General features: G+C 40.5%; 3 protein-coding genes across 3 annotated transcripts; 1 reads left to right on the top strand and 2 right to left on the bottom strand.

Moving 5' to 3' along the window:
- Positions 1 to 1,203: 1,203 nt before the first annotated feature.
- On the bottom strand, positions 1,204 to 7,028 carry myoz2b (myozenin 2b). Its single transcript, XM_068750782.1, has 6 exons — positions 6,905 to 7,028; positions 5,813 to 5,924; positions 4,629 to 4,795; positions 4,148 to 4,241; positions 3,260 to 3,431; positions 1,204 to 3,182 (listed from the first exon to the last, which is right to left on the bottom strand). The coding sequence occupies exons 2-6, from the start codon at positions 5,892 to 5,894 to the stop codon at positions 2,957 to 2,959; spliced, it is 741 nt and encodes a 246-aa protein (XP_068606883.1). The 5' UTR covers positions 5,895 to 5,924; positions 6,905 to 7,028; the 3' UTR covers positions 1,204 to 2,956.
- Positions 7,029 to 9,350: 2,322 nt separating this feature from the next.
- Positions 9,351 to 16,756, bottom strand: synpo2b (synaptopodin 2b). The gene is given in 11 exon segments (XM_068751036.1): positions 9,351 to 12,018; positions 12,020 to 12,081; positions 12,084 to 12,119; positions 12,122 to 12,170; positions 12,172 to 12,278; positions 13,463 to 13,554; positions 13,556 to 13,628; positions 13,631 to 13,739; positions 13,789 to 13,884; positions 13,887 to 13,903; positions 16,729 to 16,756. Coding segments are annotated over 11 exon segments (2,574 nt in total). The 3' UTR covers positions 9,351 to 10,113.
- A 214-nt stretch (positions 16,757 to 16,970) lies between these two features.
- Positions 16,971 to 20,861, top strand: LOC137906570 (solute carrier family 22 member 7-like). The gene is made up of 9 exons (XM_068750857.1): positions 16,971 to 17,354; positions 18,305 to 18,408; positions 18,501 to 18,655; positions 18,781 to 18,949; positions 19,202 to 19,325; positions 19,454 to 19,563; positions 19,732 to 19,946; positions 20,126 to 20,234; positions 20,373 to 20,861. The coding sequence occupies exons 1-9, from the start codon at positions 16,971 to 16,973 to the stop codon at positions 20,581 to 20,583; spliced, it is 1,581 nt and encodes a 526-aa protein (XP_068606958.1). The 3' UTR covers positions 20,584 to 20,861.
- Positions 20,862 to 21,201: the final 340 nt, after the last annotated feature.

Here is a 21,201-nt window from a genome sequence, read left to right as displayed (position 1 = left end):
TCTTCATCAAATGAAATCGGATTGAAAGCCCACATGTGTTTCCTCTATGACGCCGAGATGCGCCTTTATAGGCCTATAAGGTATGACATAAGCGCCAGTCTTACAGCAAAGGCTCACACTCACTCAATCCTGGAGTGAATGTGATTTTTGATTTTTCCCACCGTTCAAAAATATCCCGAAGCCGCCCGGAGTTCCAACATCCCGGGGAACAGGAGCGGCTACAGCGCAATAATAAATATACCTCAAACTCGCGTTCAGACGCTGAAGAGCGCACGCAGAGACTCACCTTTCATTTAAAGGGGACACTTTGTTGTCGCGTCGGGGCTGTCCGGCCGTCAACGCGCAAACCCCAAGACTTCTGCCCGAATCCCAGTAGAATTCTATGGCCGTGAATGAGCACAGAAATGTCCAGGCGCATGGAGCGCACTATTTATGACAGTGATTCAGCAGCAGCAGCAGCAGCAGCAGCACGAGCGTGCGTGTGGTCCCGCACGGAGCCCGTCATTTCGGTGAAAAATCCGTCCCTCTTCTGTACAAACGAGGCCAGCGCTGGTCTCTCTGTGCCAGAATGTCCGATGATGAGGATTAGGGATGTTTTGGAGACTTGGGAGGTCAAACTCCGCCCCCAGTGGAGCCGCGGGCGCACTGCTGTTTGTGCCGCAATCTTCAATCCCTGCGTGGCAAACTGCGCGCTGGCGGAAGGTCAGACTTCCAACTTGTCATGATGATGATGAGGGAAGACATCACATGCACTGGTTTCATAATCATGCAGCAGTGTGTGTGCGCGCGCGCGCGCGTGCATCTATCTATCTATCTATCTATCTATCTATCTAGTGCACATGCACATACAGTATAACAGCACAATAGAGAATCAATACATTTATTTATTTATTTGTTTTTTTTAGCTTATTTTAGCTTTGTGCTAATGTGCCCCATCCTGCCAGAATGAATTGTGATGTGTTTCACTTTGAAATCAAAATAAAAATTTGAAACTTTGAAGGCATTTTTGGAAGAGAGATAACAGCTTCACTCTTCAGCCACAGAGTAATGTTCAGTCAACTCAGCGATCAGGGACGGCCTCTGTCAAATAAGCCTTACAGTTTGGGTATTTTACTGATGAATGAAAAACGGAAAAATAAAAATGGAAATACATTTTATGTAAATTCTTCCCACCAAAGACTATCTAAAAAAAATCCAGACACGTTTACACAGTCACATACTTTTGTATTTTATTGCCACGTCTTTTGCCTCTGCCGTTCCTGTAACTCATGTACTGCAGGAAACGGGGCATGAAATAACACAAAAAGAAATTGGAACAGACGGAGAGCCTGAAAGGGACAAAGCCTGCAGAGCTGAGCAGGTTTTAAGTGGAGACGGGATGATAAAAGAGGCTAACAACCAGTAATTGATGTTTCTATCGTCCTGTTGTTTCCCACTTTGGTTTTTTTTTAGTGCATCCTTCAGACACAACTCTTAAAATCCTCTTGACTGATGCCAAGTGAGACTCTGAGAAGTCCTTACTGATTTTGAGCCAAAGATCGATATTTGTGAATATTAAACAAACAAAACTTTGCATATGAGAACAAATTAACTAACACACAGTAAGAGGATTAAATAAGACACAAGCATTATTTCCATTTCAGCCCCATTGTTTCCAGTGTTACATAAAACATGTAGCCTATATGGGATGTGTGTAAATATAATACAGCACAGTGTTTGTGTCCGATCCTATTCGGCTTCAGAAATAGAACTGAAATCTCTCTTGAGACACATAAAGAATTTCTGGTAGTCTTAAAAAAAAGAAAAAGATTTTCAAGCAAGGCTTCACATTTCTCCTTCTGAACATTGCACAGAGGGGTTCTGTTCAGATGAGCTGTCAGACCAACAGTTCCTTTGGTTATTTTGGGATGTCTTTATTTATTTCAATCTGTTTTGTTTTTCCATCAGTGTGCAGCACTGCCTTTTATGAAACAGTGATTTAGATAGACTTCCAGCAACTATAAATAGTCATGTGTTGCCACCGAAATCAATGGCTTTGAGGGCAGCGCGAGTTCATCCAGTACACTTAAATATATTATTATCATATGTGTACCCTCAAATCTGCCTAAGAACTGGGTAAAAGAGTAATACGTCTAAATTTCTCTTAAATCCAGGTTGTATTTAATGGAAAAATTAGAAGACTGAATAATGAAGAGTGATGGCGTTAGTTATGATTACAGTGTGAGAGTGTGTATAAGAACAACAGCCTACAGCAGAAACAGTATTGAGTTGCAATTCTCCGCTGCATTATCACTGTAGATTGTTGCAGGCTGATACAAGATGTTAGATGATATGTGACTAGAACTATTTCCAAAACAGATTTGGCATTTCTCTAGTGTTACTCCACTCAAAACATGGCAGGTCCATTGACTATACAGTGCGCTGTGGGCAGCTGCACAGCTTCAGGTCATCAAATGCCAAAGTTCAAGTTGAATCTCCTCCCAGGTTGATCTTATTTATTCCAGTTATGTGTCTGCAATTCCAAATGACTTCCTATTCTTCAACAATAAATGACTTATTTGGATGACATCATTCCTTATGAACATAAATAACAATTATGAACAGTTTGTTTTCCTTTGTAGATTAAATACCACTTATCAATAATTGCATGTTCCTGTCGAGTTAAATCAATAAATACGTTTCCTTCTCTATTTACATGCATATTCACCAATTCATCTAACCTTCGTTAACAGTTTTACTGTCAGTATCAGTATTGTTGTTTTGTTTTTGTGTTTTTTTGCTTCTGTAAAACATATTTATTTTAACAATTACAGGATTGTTCTGAATTTTATTATTTATTATTATTTATATGTTTAAGTTCTGATATTTTGAATAATAAATTCTTAATAAAATATTTAAGGGGCCAACATACTACAGCCAAAGTACATTTTGCCAGAGTAGATTGCAGTAATATGATCTACAGGTCATCAGATTCTGGGACTTTGATGGACTCAAGGGTAACGGTGGGGAGGATCAGATGGGTGCCCTCAGATATCCATCCCTGGGCCGTCCTGTTGAAGGTTGGCCACTTCATCGCATGATCCTGCAGCTCTGGATATCTCGGAGGGTTCAGGTCCAGCTCGGGCAGCTTAAACGTGATTGTTTTGGGCGCTTTGTCGAAACCGCCGAAAGGAGTGGCAACCCTGTAAATGACATCAACGCTGGGTTTGAATGGTGCACTTCCTTCTACCAATATAAAACATTGCTGCAATTCCCTCACCTGTTAAAGCATTTGTACGCCGGCAGATCAGGTCGTGGATCCGGTGGCGGCATTCTCATTTTAAGGGTTTCAGCGAGATTGGGGTCGCTGAGAACTGCCTGCTCCCACGGGGAGGAGTACCGGTAGGTCTTGCATGAAGCTAAGGAGGTGGTTAACTTCTCTGCATGCTTCTCTTTTAAAGAAAAAATAATAATAATAATTTTACATGAAAATATTGTGGGGGATTTTTCCCCTACATTTCCAATGAGGGATTAATGCAATGCAAAGTTAATGCAATGTTGTTTTCTTCAGCCTTGGTTTTTTAAGAAGTCAAACATTTAGAACATATAGAATCATGAATCTTGATTGCACTCAGAGAGCACTTACACAGGCAGTCTTTTTCCATCATTGTGGTCTGAGGCCTTAAAATAGGACATATAGTTGAAATGTGCTCTCTCATCAGATAAACCTTTGACAAAGGATGACACCCTACTGGAGAATTTAAGGATAAACGCATGAATCTGCTGGCCATTCAAACAGAATGATAAATTAAAAATAAAATGTGAATTGCCACTCAGATTTGATAATTAATCATCGTCTCAAACCAAGCTATTACTGTGTGATGCCAGTTGTCATTATTATGACATCATTGTGTAATCAGTCGCTGTTATTTGACTGTGCTGCTTAGGAGCTAAATTTAAAACACAGTTTGAGAGTGGAAGAAATTGCAGCTATAGGAATGGTGTTCAATGACAAAACCGTCACAGTGCTAATTTTAGCACCATCATCACTTATGATAAGAATTGTTTTTTTTTTTTTTATTATAAAAATCTTTATTAATGTTATGAGTCTGGATGTTTAATTCCACATTTGAGATTAACATCCTCATAAACAGAACATCATTGATACCTGTAATAGTGTTATCCTCATTTACAGCGTTTTCATCAGCTGGCGGATCCACTTTAATTTCCACAGTGTATGTATTCTGGGTTAAAAAATCATTCTGCAAGTCAGAATAAAGTACAGGACATATAATGAGTTGTGGTGAACAAATAAGTGACAAATTAACACACACACACAGAATCACATCAACAGGAACTGATAATCAGGGAACAGCTCCTCAGTTAAATGCCTCAGCAGGCTCTTAGAGGATTTGGCTGGATGATGCCAAAGGCACGAGGCACAAGTTCCTGTTATCATCCATGTGTTGTTATCATCTGTTTCGAGATAAAGTCTCTCAATGATTAATACACAAACACTTTTGGAAATCTCCGTGCAGATGGTCTTCATGCCAGTACTCCAGATAGAGAGACGTATATTGTGCAAAATGATAGAGAATGTTCACCACAGCAAGTGATTTAAAATAAGTAAATAACACAAATTGACTTACATTTAGCTGTGTGTTTGCCTCATTTTGGATGCTTTCAAATGTATATTTGTCAGATCTTCTCTGGCGCATCTTGAAAAGCCGAGAACCCCTGTTGGAGAGCAAAGATAGTTCCTCCAACATGATGTCTTTAGGAGTGCTGAGCTTCTTCCCGAGGTCAATTACGTCCCCTAGGAGGCAAAACATTCGCACACAAAATCAGAATTAAAATGCTAACACAGTATAGGAAAGATTAAGTAATGAGACGCATCATTCAATTAAAGTTACATTTTATGATTTATAATCATGCAAAACAAAAGAGACCAAATTGTCATTGATGATGCGAAGAAGCTGGGAAAAGTGGGGAAGAATCTTAGTGGTTGCAAAGGCCTCAGATTTATGGTATGACAATCAACTAAAGGCCCAGTCTGTATGACAGATGGCCAGAAATGAGATATAATGTTTTTTTATTTTTGCTTTTGAGTTTCACCATGTTCCACATACTGTCATATTTACAGTAACTCACACTGGACAAACCAAATTGTCATGGAGGTTGTGATGGGGGGGGGGGGGGGGGGGGGGCACATTACAAACACACAACAGAATGGAACACAATGGAATTAGCTCTAACCTTTTCAAGCTGAAATGTTGATTTGTTTGGCATATATATTTAAAATGCACACGACACTGTGGTGTGAAATAGTCTACGGTTCCCCACCCAAAGATTAAGCCAACCCGGTTTTAGATTTGGAAAGTGCTGGACACAGATTATAATTATACTCCTATTCCTATATTTATATATATATTTATATACCCTGCTATCATTTTATCAGATGAATAGATTTAAAGGAGTAGTTGTAACTCAAGGAGTCAAAAACGTCATATTGTCCAATCTATAATCCACGTGAGGGAATTACTTGAGAATTCGTTTTTGCTTCTTCATCCATCATTTCATACGGAATGTACCCCAGCTGTCATAAACCGTCACATAACAAACAGCAACACAGTTGGCCCCACAACTTCCCTCCCCTCCTCCAGAAATAGACTTTTGAAACCGACAACGACAAAGGGTTAGCTACCCTAGGTAGCAACTCGTTCCGCTTGCTTATTCTTATGGTGAGTGGTGGAGAGTAGCCCTGGCATTTTGAACCCAGATCAGAATGGATATTGTTCTGCGGCCGCGCTGAGCCTCAGCTAAAACTACATACCATTGGTACCATGGACCTCTCGGCAAATAGCTGCAGCATGAGTCTTTCTTTCTCCAGCTGGCATTGTGCAGAATTGTGACATCGGTGCTTTCAGCAAGGTCGGGAGAACTTCCTGAAATCACATACAGAATAAAAGATGCATTTTCTTTTTTATTCCAAAAACTATAACCCCTACAAAAATTCTGCTCGCCCGTATCAACGTGACAAACAAAGAGAGCCCTGAAATGTTGGCGTCAATTTGAAACAGACAATATTGAAAGAGTGGCACAGGCAAAAGGAAACCTCAAATACATGTATTTTCATGCACTAGTTATGTAATATCCAAATTCTTTTGCATTATATTATTGATATGTATAATTTTTTCCTCCATTTGTTTTCTATCTATTGTTACATAAAGGTGATTTAAAACTTCCCATCTGCATATACGTACTGCTTGCCATGTTGTAACACTGACATTACATTTTAAAAAAAAGCACCAGTATTGCGTAATCCTAAAGCCTCATTGTACTATACTTGCATACTTACGCAATAAGACATACACACAAACACAAATGCATATCTAAGTTGTCACAAAAGAGTGTGTGAGATCTCCATTTGCTGCTCTCACAGGAAAACGTGTAAAGGTCAAGGGTGAGTATTTATAGTTTATATGCGTTGCTTCACACAACAAGCATCCAGCATAAAAATATGGCCAAACATAATATCCAAAATAACTTTCTTACATTTGCATATCCTGCACAATTATATTTTTTGTACTTTTATTGTTATGCAGAACATGATACTTGATGGCATGCTGGTTAACATGCTTTTTTTTTTTTTTAATCGATAAATACTTTCAGTCTACTGGCTCTGCAACGTAGGCTTTGGGATGTAAATAACTGAACCCGAGTCAATGCCAATCAACTCTAATGACAGAAAACAAATCTGATTAATTGATCAAACGACTCATTTTCTTAAAGTTTTAGGAAAATGACCCTCATATTTAATACAATGTAAGAATAAGTCAGCTGCAGCCATATTGAGTTATCTTCTAACATCCCTTAAGGCAGTTCAGTAACTAATATATTTGCGCCTTGCGATGCTCGTCCTTACCTGTGATGGTGTCCCTAGTGTGCAACCTGTATCCTTGAAGGGAGACACGGAGGCCCAGGGGTCAACCTACTGTCTGCAGCTTGATCTTCCCTGATCTTCACACTCCTGCACACTAAAGTCAAACTGTGAGTGTGTCTCTGTGTCTGTTGTAAATGGAATGCAGCTTACATCAATAGGCTAAATTTAACCTGCCAAACACCCCACGCCACTCTCATGCGCCATGGGGGCAAGGATAACTACCAAAGAGAGAGAGAGAGAGAGGATAGACAACAGACATAAACATGTAGCGCATAATCAAAGAATCATTCAGAAATAATGTTCATCACAGTATTAAAGTTGGTTAATAGTTAGTTAGTCCGTTAGTTAGTTGTTTAAAGTGTTTTTGTTTGGAAGAAAACAAAATGTCAGTGGATGTCATGCACGGAATGAAAGAGACAAAAACACATTCAGACGTGAAGCATTTTCATGTCCTTTTTTAATGATCACTGCAATCATTGTGAAAGGAAAGATGGATAACAGCTAAATGAATAATACACGTGATGTCATCAAGGTATAGGAGCTATTCAGTGAAATCATTTATATGAGAACAACCTGAAAAGCACAAGCAAGATCTCTTTAAGTGCCATTATTCTCTGAGTTCTATTTGCATTTGTACCGGTAATCACTTTCTGATGACACCAGTTCACTTTTATAAAATAAAATAGTGGGTCCACATCCATCCTAAGCATGTCTGCGATAAAAAATAAAAATAAAATACTGCAACATAATCAATGTGAAATTGACTCCCATCAGTGCTTAGCAGGCTCAATAGCTGCAGTGAGTCGTGCCCTTCAAAACAAGTGACTCTGTGAAGATAGTGACTTTGTTCAAGTGAGATCAATCAGTCCCATCAACATTTAAAAATAGTGAGGATTATGTAGCATATGCGCAAACCTCAGATCTTTAATTTAAATATATTTGCCATTCGAATCAGGTCAAATGTGCTTTTTGTCGTATTTAGTATAACTAAATATTCAACATGAAATTCTTTCAGCACTCCACTGTAAAAGTGTATTTGCCTTTTACTGATATAAATCTGATCTCCTCTTTGTGATGTTAACTTGTCTGGCCTGTGCTGTATAAGAGAGAGAGTGCTTTATTGGGCTGGAGCTTTGACCCATGGATCCAACACTGGCTCTGCTGGCAGGCCTCAGAGGTTTGGCAGGCCTGAAGGGAGGCCCATAGATGGCAGGTTTCCCAGGTGAATATATGCTGCTGGACGGTGGCTGAAAAGCTGGTGCTGCGAGGTAACGTCCCACAGTAACAGCGGCATGTTCGAGGGACACTCCGCGCTTCCATTCATCGGGAGGCTCCGGCAGAGGTCGGCGGTGTCCTGCAGCAATGGCGTCAGAGGCGACAGATGACGGCTGCCTCTGAAACAAGAAGGCCTCATCCACTGAACCTATGGGGCTCCTGGATGCTGCCTCCCATGGCGACAGTGGCTTACAGACTATTTCTTGAAAGGATGCCCGTCGCCGTCTGGGTATAAACGACAGATGGGCTCCAGATGTGTTCATGGGGGACAAAGGCCCTGGAGAAGGCACCGAATTCAGTCGCCTGGGCAAACTCAGGGAGCGGCTTCGACCAAATCCCTGAAAGTGAAGCACAATTAAATGACTTTGCTGCCACCCTCTGGTTCCACGGAAACCTGGGACACTAATCATGTAAATATACTTTGTTCATGTTTTTCTTTGAAATAAATGGCAAATTTTAAAGAACTTAGAAGTGAAAAGAAATTAATGAGATTCTTGGATTGCCAGTATTTTCCAACAAACTGACCAGAACGTCTTTGGATGGAAGATAACTAAAAAACAAGTGTCACAAAACGTGAACTTTGATGAAAGAATCATAATCAGCACAGCTTAAGTCAGGAGCATTTACATCCCTTTACTTTACAGCATCTTTGGTCTGTAGGAGGCAATTTTACTTTGAGTTGTTTTCATTTTTGGCGACACACTCTCCACATTTGGATTCAATAGTCTTGCTACTATAAACTACATATTATTTGCAATATTAGTTGAAAAGTTAACAGAAAAAATTCATGTCAATTTCTTAATTGCATATTTTTCAATGAGAAGTAATGCTTGGGAACTATTGAGTATACTGTCGAAGCCTAAACAGAACAACTGCCTATTCTTAAACATAACGTACTTTACACTGAACCATTAGGTACAGCTTTAGAGTGGATTTCTTTGCAATTCTTTTCCATAAAATACTTTGAAGGCCATCATAGTTGCAAACGTTTCCTACTTTAAGAGCCAAGGCTGGGCTGATGAAAAGCTTTGTGTGAAAGCGTGAAGCTTTGGAGGGTGGGGGGGGGGGGGTCAGAATAAGCAGCAGCAGTTCAGGCAAAGAGAATAGAAGCTTGTGACACATTGGAAAGTACACAAGTAGAATAAAAGAGTCATTTAATGGCATGATTGTGCTGAATACAAGAAGTGCAATAAACAGCAGTGTGTTTGAAAGACAGAGACACGGAGAGAAACAAACCGGCTTCCTACGTTAGAGTGAACTATCTAACAAAACATAGTCGTATATGTACAGCACATCAAGGATGATGTGAAGAATGCAAGATGGCTTTACTGACAGTGGGACAGGCAATGATAGACAATTAAATCATTTGCATTAATAAAAAAAAACATTTAAAGTCAGCAGGATAGCAAATCACAACCAGCGTCGATGCTCTCAGTTGCTGTGATGCCATAAACACTTGGAATGATTGTATGCATCCCAGAATAAAAATTTAAAAAGTGAAAGTGCTTTGTTTCTTCCCCTCCTTCTCAATGATTAAAACATATTGAGGAAATATAATTCATGTTCTTTACTTGTAATAAATACATGTGATTGATAAATATTACTGTGGGTAGTTTTTTTTTTTTGGGGGGGGGGGGTCAGAGGTGACATCTACGAAATAATTTTGGCTACGATTTGTTTTTAAATAAAAACAAATAATAGAGAAAACCAACACAAAAAGAGACCTTAGCTGAAGCCTCTGTACACATTATTGCACATATAGTAGCACTTCCTGAGAATTTATCAACATCATTTTTTTCCCTCACACATCTTTTCTCATGCACACCTTCAAAGTTTGAGGAAGACGATATGATATAAAGTTACTTGATCTACAATTAGTTTCCCTGAACATTAAACTGCCTTCTCACATGACAGTATTAATTGATCATAGCAACAGGCCTCCAATGTGAACCTGTTGCCACTGTTTTTTTGGCAGAAAACTTTGGCTGAGGTGCCATTTGACGTGCGCCTCTAGCAATAAGTGATGCAGGAGAAAAAGCTGAAGCTATGCTGGCGTCGACAGAAGCCTGCCGGGAGGACGTGGTCATCGCTCGGGCGCTTGGTGATTGCTTATTGGTTGTGTGATGAGCTGCAAGCGTGACGGGGCGTTTCTCATCCAAGTGCGTACCAGCTGCAAGAAGCTCAACTGATCTCGTGCTTTTGCAAGCGGAAGAATTTTGAGAACTTACTGATGCAGGAGACTTAACAGCTTCTTCCACCCCATCTTTGCAACTAGAATGAGAAGGGGCAGATCTGTGTTTGCGGCATTTGGTAGCCTCAAACTTTGACGCTGGAGTGGGTTTGGGGCTGCGGGGGCTTTTGGCCTCAGGGGCTGCATCGTACTGGAACAGCGAGGCGTTCAACTGATGAGGCTGATGTTTCATGGCATCGAAGGTGTTGAGGTGCTTTAAGTTCTGTTTCTGTTTGGCCTTGTTGTCAGGATTTGTAGACGGGGGCTGCTTGGTTGCTGAATGTGGGTGGGAAGGAGCAAGAAGGGGGTTGTATGACAAAGGAGGTGGGGCACGGATATTGGAGGAACACCTCAAATAGTTAGGGAGGGACGAGGTTGGGGAGGGGGACCTTGTTTCCATTCGGGATTGCCTTTTGCCTTTGGCAAAGAAAGCTGCACCTCGTCCGACCGTCGTAGGTCCCTCGCCTTGGCTGCTGCCTCTGTCGGAGACGAGACCCTTTGGAGACTTTGCTTTCGGTGGACAGGAGGCCACAGAGTTGGGAGCGCTGTCTGGCTTCCTCCCCACGGGTGGAGGTGGATGATGTGGGCTCTCAGCAGGACTCTGGGCGTGCATACTCACAGCAGATCTTGGCGGCTGTTGGCTCCAGCTATTTGTGGACGGCTGCACAGGAAGCTGAGAGGACGTTTTGACCGGGGCCCAGGCATTGGCAGGTGTTGCCTGAGTTTGATGATTCCAATGGTTGGACATCAGTTGAGGCTGAGCCCAGTCTCGCTGCTGTAAGCGATTCGGACTATGTGGCTCTAGAGGACTATGAGAAGGCTGTGAACCCGGACCTTTTGGTGAAATGACGAGCTCGCTCGAGGGACGCCTCCTTAACCATGGTGGGCAAGCTGGGTCGATGGCAGGCTTCGGAGCAACAGGAGGCGGATTCTTGAGCTTCACTCTTCTGGGCTGCATGAAGTTACAAGCTTCAGCACCGAGACTGAAACAGTCTTCCTCTGACTCAATATAAGACTTCCTTTCCCCTTTGTTTTGAAGGCGAGGATCGGCTGGCTGTTTCTTCATTCGCCGTTTGGCCTCTGGCAGTATGCCCGTCTTGATGGCCGGCACTGATATCCGCTCATCTCTCGAGGCTATGACATCTCCAGTTGGAGACCAAACCTGCGGGCTTGTATTAACGGGCACGGGTACTTTGAATCTCGGCTCGTGCGTCTTTCTCACGGGAGAAGCACGAGAAGGCGTAACGGCAGCAGTCGCATCGTCTTGAAATGCGAAAAAAGGCTTCGCAGTTCTGTTTGGCACCAAGGGTCTTGGCACATAGGACTGTCGGTTCATCTGTCGAATATTTTCGTGGCATTCGACTTGCCGCTTGAGATTTGCATCCTTATATTTGGCCTGCTCATACATTTCCTTTGTTTCATAAACATCCTGCGCTTCTGTGCATGCGGGTTTTGTGGATGCCTCCTCTGGAATCCCTTTACTCCTGCGCTCTTCTCGTTCTGAGGCCAGCTCCTCCATCCGTTTGCGCCGTTGAGCAAACATTAGAATGCCCTTCCCTTTTGTTTCTGTTTCCATTTCTTGAGCACTCGCTCCAATTCAGTCTTAAATAATGCTGCTGGCGATAAACGGAATATTCCTCCTCTAACTCACCGCTTCAGTTTCTTCCTCTATTTGGGCTTCGCTGTCCAGTCAAGTGTGCACTTTTTGACCCTCTGCCGGCGTGTTCCAAACAGCACGGTCCCCCTTATTATGAGGATTGGGTGCATTCGTTAGAAGGCGAGCAATGTGCTTGCATTTAGACTTGTTCTCCTCGACCTGTCGTTCTCCTTTGCTCTCGTTACGACCAATCCCTAACAGAACGGAGGAGAAGGAGAGAGAGAGAGAAAAGGGAGGGAGGTGAAAAAAAAAAGCCCACCTGGAATTAAACATGACATTTTCCTATGATTCAAATATTTATTTAGTTATTTTAATGTGGCACCTATATATTTTAAGACTTTGTCGGAGAAACTAACATTAATATTTATAATTGAAGAAATCTTTCAAATCAGGAATAAGAGAAAAGTGGCATCAATGCTCCTGCTGACGAAAGCGCACTAATAAAAGCATCGTATTTGCTTACAGCTAACTTAGAGGGATCCATGAGGCAAGGAAAAAGATCAGCTGGCTTCCCATTGGAGTCGAGTCTTATGATTGGGAAAGGGATCGGGTGACAGGCACATGCTGGTGTCTGTCAAATTTGGTTCTGCCGACCTCATCATATGGTCATATTTTATTCTTGTCCTGCTCTGACTATTAAAGCCATGGGAATTCTCCCTCTAAGTCCACCTCAAATAGACCCCATGTTATACCATGAAAATACCCAGGAAGCACAGAGCACAGTTATTTATCCATCAAATGTGGTTTGTGTCAGAACATAGATGTAATGTTTACTTCATCTAGTGAGTTCATACATGACTCACAACAACATATAGGATGCAGAGAAGAGAGCTCCACCTGCTTGGTATCTACCTCCTCGTGTACTGATTGGTGAATCCATGTGTTTTTTTGTTTTTGTTTTGATTAAAATTTAGAACAAAATATTTATCTTAAAAAATTGTGAACATGAGTGAAGATTTTCAGGAGAGATTTGTATAAATTTAGGATTTCAATAATTGGAATAGAACTTTTCTTGCTTTGAATCAAACGATCTGTACACACATCGAGAATGAACGGAAGCTGCATCTTCCAGGCAGCTGAGATTATCCTGTAAATATGTTAAAAACATAATTATTTTTCATGCAATGCAAACACCCTAAAAAAAGTGCATTTAGCAAGAAATGTAAAATATGTCATAAATGCCGTTTGACCCCAGAGGATTAAGGTTATCAACACAATCTAATCTGTGAATTGGGTTGCATTTAAAACACATATAAATTCATGATATACTACAACCTTTAAATGTAGAGGAAAAAGCCCTTTGATGCTTACAGAGTTTACAGTTCTCGCTTCACATCCGCTGTGATATAGCAAATGAGATTAGAAGATAGATACTTGCGTGAGTACCTTGCCCTTTGCCTGTCCGGTCTGCACAGATTTGTGTCAGACTCCGAGTTCCACTTCTCTGCCTGCTCAGCGACCTCGTTAGTGAGGTCCTCGTTCACTAATCCCTCCTTCCTCTGAGGACTCAACCCTTCTGTTCCCAGTCCTCATGCCCTGCCTTTACTGGCTCCCGTGGGTTGTTCTGTGGTCAGGGTCAAGGCCAGGGTCATACCAGCTGTGACAGATTTGATCCTTTTCTTGGTATGAACCCTCTTCTTCACCTCCATAAATGTCTGGCAGGGAATCAGCTGCAGACTCACGGTGTTGTGATCATAGTTATGGTGGGGACTCCAGGATAGGAGCAGATGCAGGATTTAAAGGGGAATCTGCATCACTGGTATTGTCTTCATAGAAGGAGCCTTCAGATTCAGAAACACACAAATCTCCTGGGAACCCTCTGAAGCAGGACAAGGGACAAAGTCAGAATTGTTTTCTATGTCTTCAGTTCCATTGCAAACGTTGTATTAAAATCTCTTGCGTGCCACAAACAATACCTTATTGGAGACAAACAAAAAATAAAATAACTGTCAGAACAAAAAAACAAAAATACACTGTTTGCAATATTTTTAGCATCCAGAAAGAAGTTATTCCTATCCCCATTAAGAAGTGCTGCTTTGCTTAAGCAGCTGCCGGCAACCCTCTAAATGGAATGGTATGTAATATCAAGCGAGAAACAGAAGTCACATCCAAGATCCAAGCAAAACAATTGGGTGGCTGTTTTCCCAAACCCCTGCTTACAGTACAGTGCGGCTGCTTTCCCTCTGCTCTCATCAGTCACTGCTACAAACAGCAATCCAGCAAAGGCTGTAAGCATTTCCATTTAAGAACTAAAACTGCGGGACTATTTGTTTTAGAAACACCCGGCCTCCTTCTGTCTCACTCACTCGCGTTTTGTTGTGACTCATCACATTCAATTTATTGGCCTCAAACTACTTGTGCTGGATTTTTTGTGAATGAGTTATTGTATCAAAACATGTTTATTTAAATGTACTTTTTTTTCATTGCATAATTTAAAATGATCCTATGCAAAAAAAAAGGAAGAATTTCTTCCAAAACACATTCAATTCATACATTTTGCTTTCGTATATAAGCACGGATATATGCCTTCTGTAAATCTGTAAAATGCATTCAACCTTTATTGCATATATAATTCAATGAAAACAACTCCAGTAAAATACAGTATACATAATTTGAAGTAACGACATTCAAAATACGAGTGGACTGCAATGTCAGTCTATTACGGGTAGAGGTCAGTAGAGGTCAGACCCAACGAACCAACTTGCAAAGTGCAAACATTTGAAAATAGCTAATCATATTTCAAAAATAAATATTGTTTCAAAAGAAATCAAACAGATGGCCTACTTGTATTTGTTGTTATAGTCTCTCATCACGCTCACACGTCAAAGTGTGAGAAAAGAGCACGGTCAGAAAAGGAAGAAACAAAAAACATAAAGCATATAGTGCTGCCATCCAAATATAACACGAGAGTCATTTTACAGACAAAGTGAGCACCAGAGATTGAATTTACAGCTGAGTGATGACACACGGCCACGTCACCATGTTGAATATGAACTGACTTGTTTTTCTGACTGTAACTAAGTAGTCTTCCAGTCAGATATGATTTGCACCACTGCTGTGTTAACAAAGCTGGTGAAACTGGTTTTCCATCGCTGTAAGGTGCAAAACAACATGATTGTTATCAGCCCACTATAATTAGACAGTAAATATAAATGATACTGGTAATAGCATGGCGGCAATTGCATACATGCACAAATCATCTGATGGTGAGTTTTATGTAGTGTGGCATCGCTGAATTGATGGTTGGTATAGGCTGCTGAAGGCTCAGATACACTATTCTAGACAACAAACTTCAAAATATTCCAGTGACGGGTTGTTTAAGGTCATGCTTTTCTTCAAAGGTGGTTCCACTTCATTATAACTCTGATGAAGCCTTTCTTTGTTACAGCAGTTTCTGTTGCCAAGTATGGCTCTAGAACTTCAGTATGCTGGCTGGTTGCAAGGGCACAAGGCTCTGGCTCAGAACAGTATTAACCCAGAGATATTTTGTGTTACTGCCATAAAGGAGATTTCCTGGCTTGTGAAGCACATTCTTTTTTTTTTGCTGTGCAGCAACACACATTTTGTTTCAGCCACTTTGTGACAGGTAGCATAATAAAAAAAATTATGTAAAGATATATTTTATTCAGATTATAATTTACTGGGTGCAGTATCCCTGACTCACAGTTCACACGTAGAATCACAATATTTGGTGCCGTTGTGCTGTGTTGAGTATTTCAACTGGAACAAACTAAATCATTTAAAAACTAAATTTCCCAAAGTCCTTACAGGTAAGCAGCTAGAGCTGAATGAACACATGCAATGTAAAACCTAATTAAAAATAGTGCTTCGGAAGCACATTGCCTCTGATTCCGACAGATCCTTTGTTAAAGTCATGGGGACTTGGGGCTTCTGAGACTTGGAATAGACAAACTCTTGTTCACACACGTTTTAGAGAGCAAGTCACAAGGATGATAAGAAGCCTGACCGGTTGTCTGAGTACTGTACTTCACAAAGCTCATGAACAAACCAAATCTGTCTGCCAACTGAAATGTTTTGGTACTGGTGTGGTCACAAATGGAATGCCAAGGTATTATTATGTTAATAATAGGTGGAATCTTCATGTCATTGCAGGTAGTTGAGGAACAGCCACGCTTTTTCCATTTGTCTTGTACCCAGTGTTTATTCTGAGGTATATAATTATTGTCTAACTTAAACCAGTCAGTGAAAAAACATGTTTCCCAAATGCTGACAAGTAAATGTATATAAACATGAACCAATAGTAATGCAATATCATTCATCATTCATTCATTAATATTAATCCATTCATTCCTTCATTTCCTTGAAGATGACCGTAATCGTGTCTTCTTCAGCCACTTATCCAAAGTCAAGGGACACGGGTTCTGCTGGAGCCTGTCTCAGATGACTATGGGCAAGAGGTGTGGTACACCCTGGATGAGACGCCAGCTTATTGCAGGGAATTAATGCAATATATTAAATGTAACTATTGCTTATGATTAGACGGCTGATCATAAATACGACTTAACATTTATTTATTTTTTACCAAGTTTGCCCCATTGAGATACAAGATCTCTTTTATAAGGTTAAAAGAAAAAAAATCCTCTTTTGTTTGAACGGTCTAATGTCATGTTTGGTGAGGCGGACGCACGTTGCAGCAGAGCAGACGCGCCATCACGCCCACGTCATGCTGAGCCAATCAGAAGCAGAGTGAGGTGCGCCTCGGTGACACATTGGAGGAGCGCTTACTTCTTGTCCCCGCCGGTCAACGTTAGATTTATCTCGCGTGTTTAACTATTTAAAGCATGTTAAAGTGAGGAGACGGAACATATTTTACTTATTTTATTTTATTTGAGATCAAAACGTTTTGTGCGTATTGATAGTCCACAATGAGGTTCGAGAGCGTTCTAGCAGGAATTAATGGATTTGGGAAATTTCAGATTATGGTCCTTGCGATGTGTTTTTTGGGCCGTTTCTCACTTCCCTGTCACTTCATGCTCAACAACTTCATCGCTGACGTTCCTCCTCACCGCTGCGACTTCAGCTCTTTGGATGATGGAGGTGTTTTTAGGAATTTATCCATGGAGGAGAAGCTTGTTGTTAGTATTCCTGTCCAGGAGGACGGGACTCCGAGCTCCTGTCGAATGTTTGCAGAACCTCAGTATCGCCTGCTGCTAAACAACTCCTCCAACTTTACTGAAGCAGGGACGGTGCCATGCCAGACTGGATGGGTGTACGACAACGCCACCTTCAGGTCAACTGTGACGTCACAGGTGATTGATATTTAAATTGTAAAACGTCAAACTAAAGTGTAAATGAGTGGTCTGGTGTTAATTTTACTTTATTATATTCAAAGTATGTCGCAAATTGAATATGGTGGACTGGCAAGTAATTAATGGCTTAAAAAAGTACAAAAAGTGCAGAGCAAATATCAACTGGAAATAATACAACAATTTGAATAAATTGTCCGAGCCAGTAACGAAGATAGCAACAGTGGTTCGAGAATAAACTGTGACGCTGAATAAATCATTTTAAAATTTCCACTTGATACCAAATTATTTTTTTCAAGTATCATTGGGGGAAGGTCTAATGTACTGTCATGTACAAAAACGATAAGACATCATTTTCTTTTTGGGCACGCACTAATGATGCTAGTAATGATCTAATAATGTTCATGATTAATAATCAAATGTTTCATTGAACTCGGTAAATGTAGAATGACGTTAATTAAATGCAGCCTGTCAAAACTCAGTCACGTAAGACCTGCTCATAAATTCAAGGATTTAAAGTGTATATTTTGTCTCTTGCACAGAAGGGAAATGAGTTTCCCCTGCACAATCAAGATTCTTACTTTGCTGCCCACAAGGAATGCCAGTAATAGATAATAATGGTAAAGGAATATACAAGATGCAAAATAAAATACAATAGAATATAAAATAGACAAACGAGAATGTGTATGATCAAATGTGCAAATACTCAGGTGCATATGTGCATGTGCAACAGAAGAATAGCTATGTGCAGCTGCCACTAAAGCGTGCAAGGTCCGACCGAATGTGGAAATAGTCTGTTTAAATACGAGATATAGTGATATAGGTGTGCATGCAATTGTCTACAGGCACACCAGAACCTTGGTAGAACACTGGTTCTGGACAAGTCCATTTGACACCTTTCAGAAGGAAGTTGTCTCCCCTTTTAATTAATTCAAATATTTATTTATTTAAAGTGGGACTTGGTGTGTGAAAGACGAGGGAAAAATAAAGCAAGTGCCACCATCTTCTTTATCGGAACGATGATTGGAGCCATTACTTTTGGAAGTCTGAGCGACAGGTGGGCCTTTTTTCTAATTTAATAACTCTCATATTCTTCCTCTGACTTTGATTTCCAAATTATCCTTAAAATGCAATTTGAACCCCTCATAGGTTTGGCAGGAGGAGCATGATCCTGGTGTCGTACGTGTCTGCAATGCTCTTCGGTTTTGCGAGTGCTCTCTCGACTTCCTATGTGATGTTTGTGGTGCTGAGATTCGTCACTGGGATTTGTATAACTGGCATCCTCGTCATTGCAGGAGTTCTAAGTAAATCTATACTTTGATTTTTATTTAAAACTTAACTTTGTGTAATGTGAGTCGACAGAAAAAATATCTCCGGTTTCCTCAGAATTGTGATGTTTGTGAAGTGAAAAGCTGTTTCCTGTTTGCAGCTGTGGAGTGGGTGGACGTCGAGCACAGGAAGCTGGTGGGAGTGATTGACAGCTTGGCCTGGACATTTGGGAGTGCATTATTTGCAGGAATTGCTTACCTTGTGACTGACTGGCGGTGGTTAACTGTTAGTGTCACCTCACCTCTGATCCTGGTCATCATCATGTGGAGGTAAGAATGAAAAGCAGCTCTGATGCCCCCCCTACAGTAAAGTCAGAAAGAGATCGGTCCTGATTGGAGTTCATGTTTAGCAATATTATCACTGGGAAAGTATTGATTGTGCACACAATTTAGGTAGACAATTGTCAACTGTTATATGTTCACTAAACAAGAGTTATCCTGTGGTCCACAACGAAATGCATACATGCTGTAGTATTCTGAACCATTAATGCATTATAAAAATGCTTCTTCCTTCAACATCAGGTGGCTTCCAGAGTCAGCAAGGTGGCTCATAGCCAAAGGAAAGCACGAACAAGCTCATATGTATTTGAAGAAATGTGCCAAGATGAACCAAGCAGAGAATTTCATTGACGCAATTAAAACGGAGGTTAGCATTCAAGTTGTTTCATAATTCAATAGAACAAAGAGAAATCAAAGGGGTTGAAATCTTCCAGATGACCTTTTCTACTGTTACATTCACTAATCCTGTTCATAATGCTGTTCTGAATTTTGAAGACATTATCAGCCATTGTTGTGACTGAGAAAAGAGATCGGGTCTATTCCTCGCTTGATCTGATAAGAACACCCAAAATGAGGAAGCTGGCCCTCTGCTCTGGTTTACTGTGGTCTGTATCACCACTAAACAGGTGTATCAATAACTCTCGGTCTTAGATTATATTAAACATGTATTATTTTTAGTATTCTGGCCTTTACGTTCTACATTTTTTAAAAATAAATACAGATGAACAGTTGACTATAATTTTGAACTGAGTTTCCATCTTCTCTTCCTCCAGGTTGTGTGTGGCGACCTCATATTTTGCCATCAGCTTCCAAATCGCAGGCTTCTGGTTGGATATTTATTTCACCCAGTTTGCTTATTCTTTGATTGAGATCCCAGCAAAAATAGCACTTTACTTCTTACTGGATAAGATAGGCAGACGCTCCACGGTGGTGGGAACTCAGCTGATGGTTGCGATCTGTCTTGGAATCAACATTTTACTACCTAAAGGTAAACACTGACAGACTTTATATCTACGATTTATGATGTCTGTGTCGGTTCTCAGTCATTTAGGTCGAGGCAAATCATGAAGAACAAAAATGAATCAGTCTTAAGTCTTTCTGGAAATGGAATTGCAGATAAGAAACGCCACTGTATTAAACAGTCACGGCTGTTACTACTGTTTCCAGATCTGTCTCTGATCATAACAGTGATAGCAGTTATTGGTAAAGGCTTTTCTTCAGCGAGCTTTGCAACACTTATGCTCTACACTTCAGAGCTCTATCCCACTGTCGTAAGGTGAGTCGTGCCTTCCTTTTCATTTAAAAGAAGCACAATCATCAAATTTATTATATACTTTACAGCAATGAAAGCATCGTGGATCAAAACTTAGTGTCCTCTCTGGCTTAAAACAGTAACTTTTATTTTGTTGTTTAGGCAGATTGGTACGGGTTGCAACAACTGCATTGGTCGAATTGGAATAGCTGTGGCTCCTTTCATTCTCTTACTGGATGAGGTGTGGAAGGACCTGCCCCAGGTCGTGCTGTGCTGTATGACGGTGCTGGGGGCAATAGTCATGAGGATGCTGCCAGAAACGGCCAACAAGTGCATGCCAGAGACCATAGACGATATCGAGCAGCAGCAATAGCGGCCCCATTCCTTTAGTTAAGTCCTCACCTAAGGTTTCTTATGCATGGATTTTTAGCCCTGATTTTCCCATCAAGATTGTTTCAAGTTATTTTATTTCCACACAAAAAAATAGCAAAGAAAAATGTAATGTTTTTTCTTGTTTTATTTGTGTAACATCTAATAACTTCAAGCTTTTGGTTTTTCGTTAGGATCTGCCAATTTCAGAACTACTGTTTTGAATGACATGGTATTCAGTTGTGTACTGTTGTAGTAATGTGTAGATAGGACAATGACCTACAAACCAAATAAATTCATTGTAAGTAAATAAATATGTATTCATTCATGTTCTTCCGCTTTGTGGGTCACAGGAGTTGCTGGAGCCCATCCCAGCTTGCTGTCACTGCCATATAGCCGGCTGCTATGCACAACAACAAAATATTCAAAGAACCAATACGTACATTATTATACTGAAAAGGTACTAATGTGTACTTGGAGTTGAAAAATAGTTAATGCATAAGATTTCATTAAAATGTATTCAAAGATTTAACACGGCACGCTAATTACTTGAAATTAATTTACATGAAAAAATCCTACTTTTATTTTAGAATTTGTTTTTCAACATAAGTAAACACCTATA

This window comes from Brachionichthys hirsutus, chromosome 17, assembly GCF_040956055.1.
Source record: "Brachionichthys hirsutus isolate HB-005 chromosome 17, CSIRO-AGI_Bhir_v1, whole genome shotgun sequence".
NCBI lineage: Eukaryota > Metazoa > Chordata > Actinopteri > Lophiiformes > Brachionichthyidae > Brachionichthys > Brachionichthys hirsutus.
The sequence above is the reverse complement of the archived record's forward strand: the minus strand, read 5'-3'. Positions and strand labels throughout refer to the sequence as shown.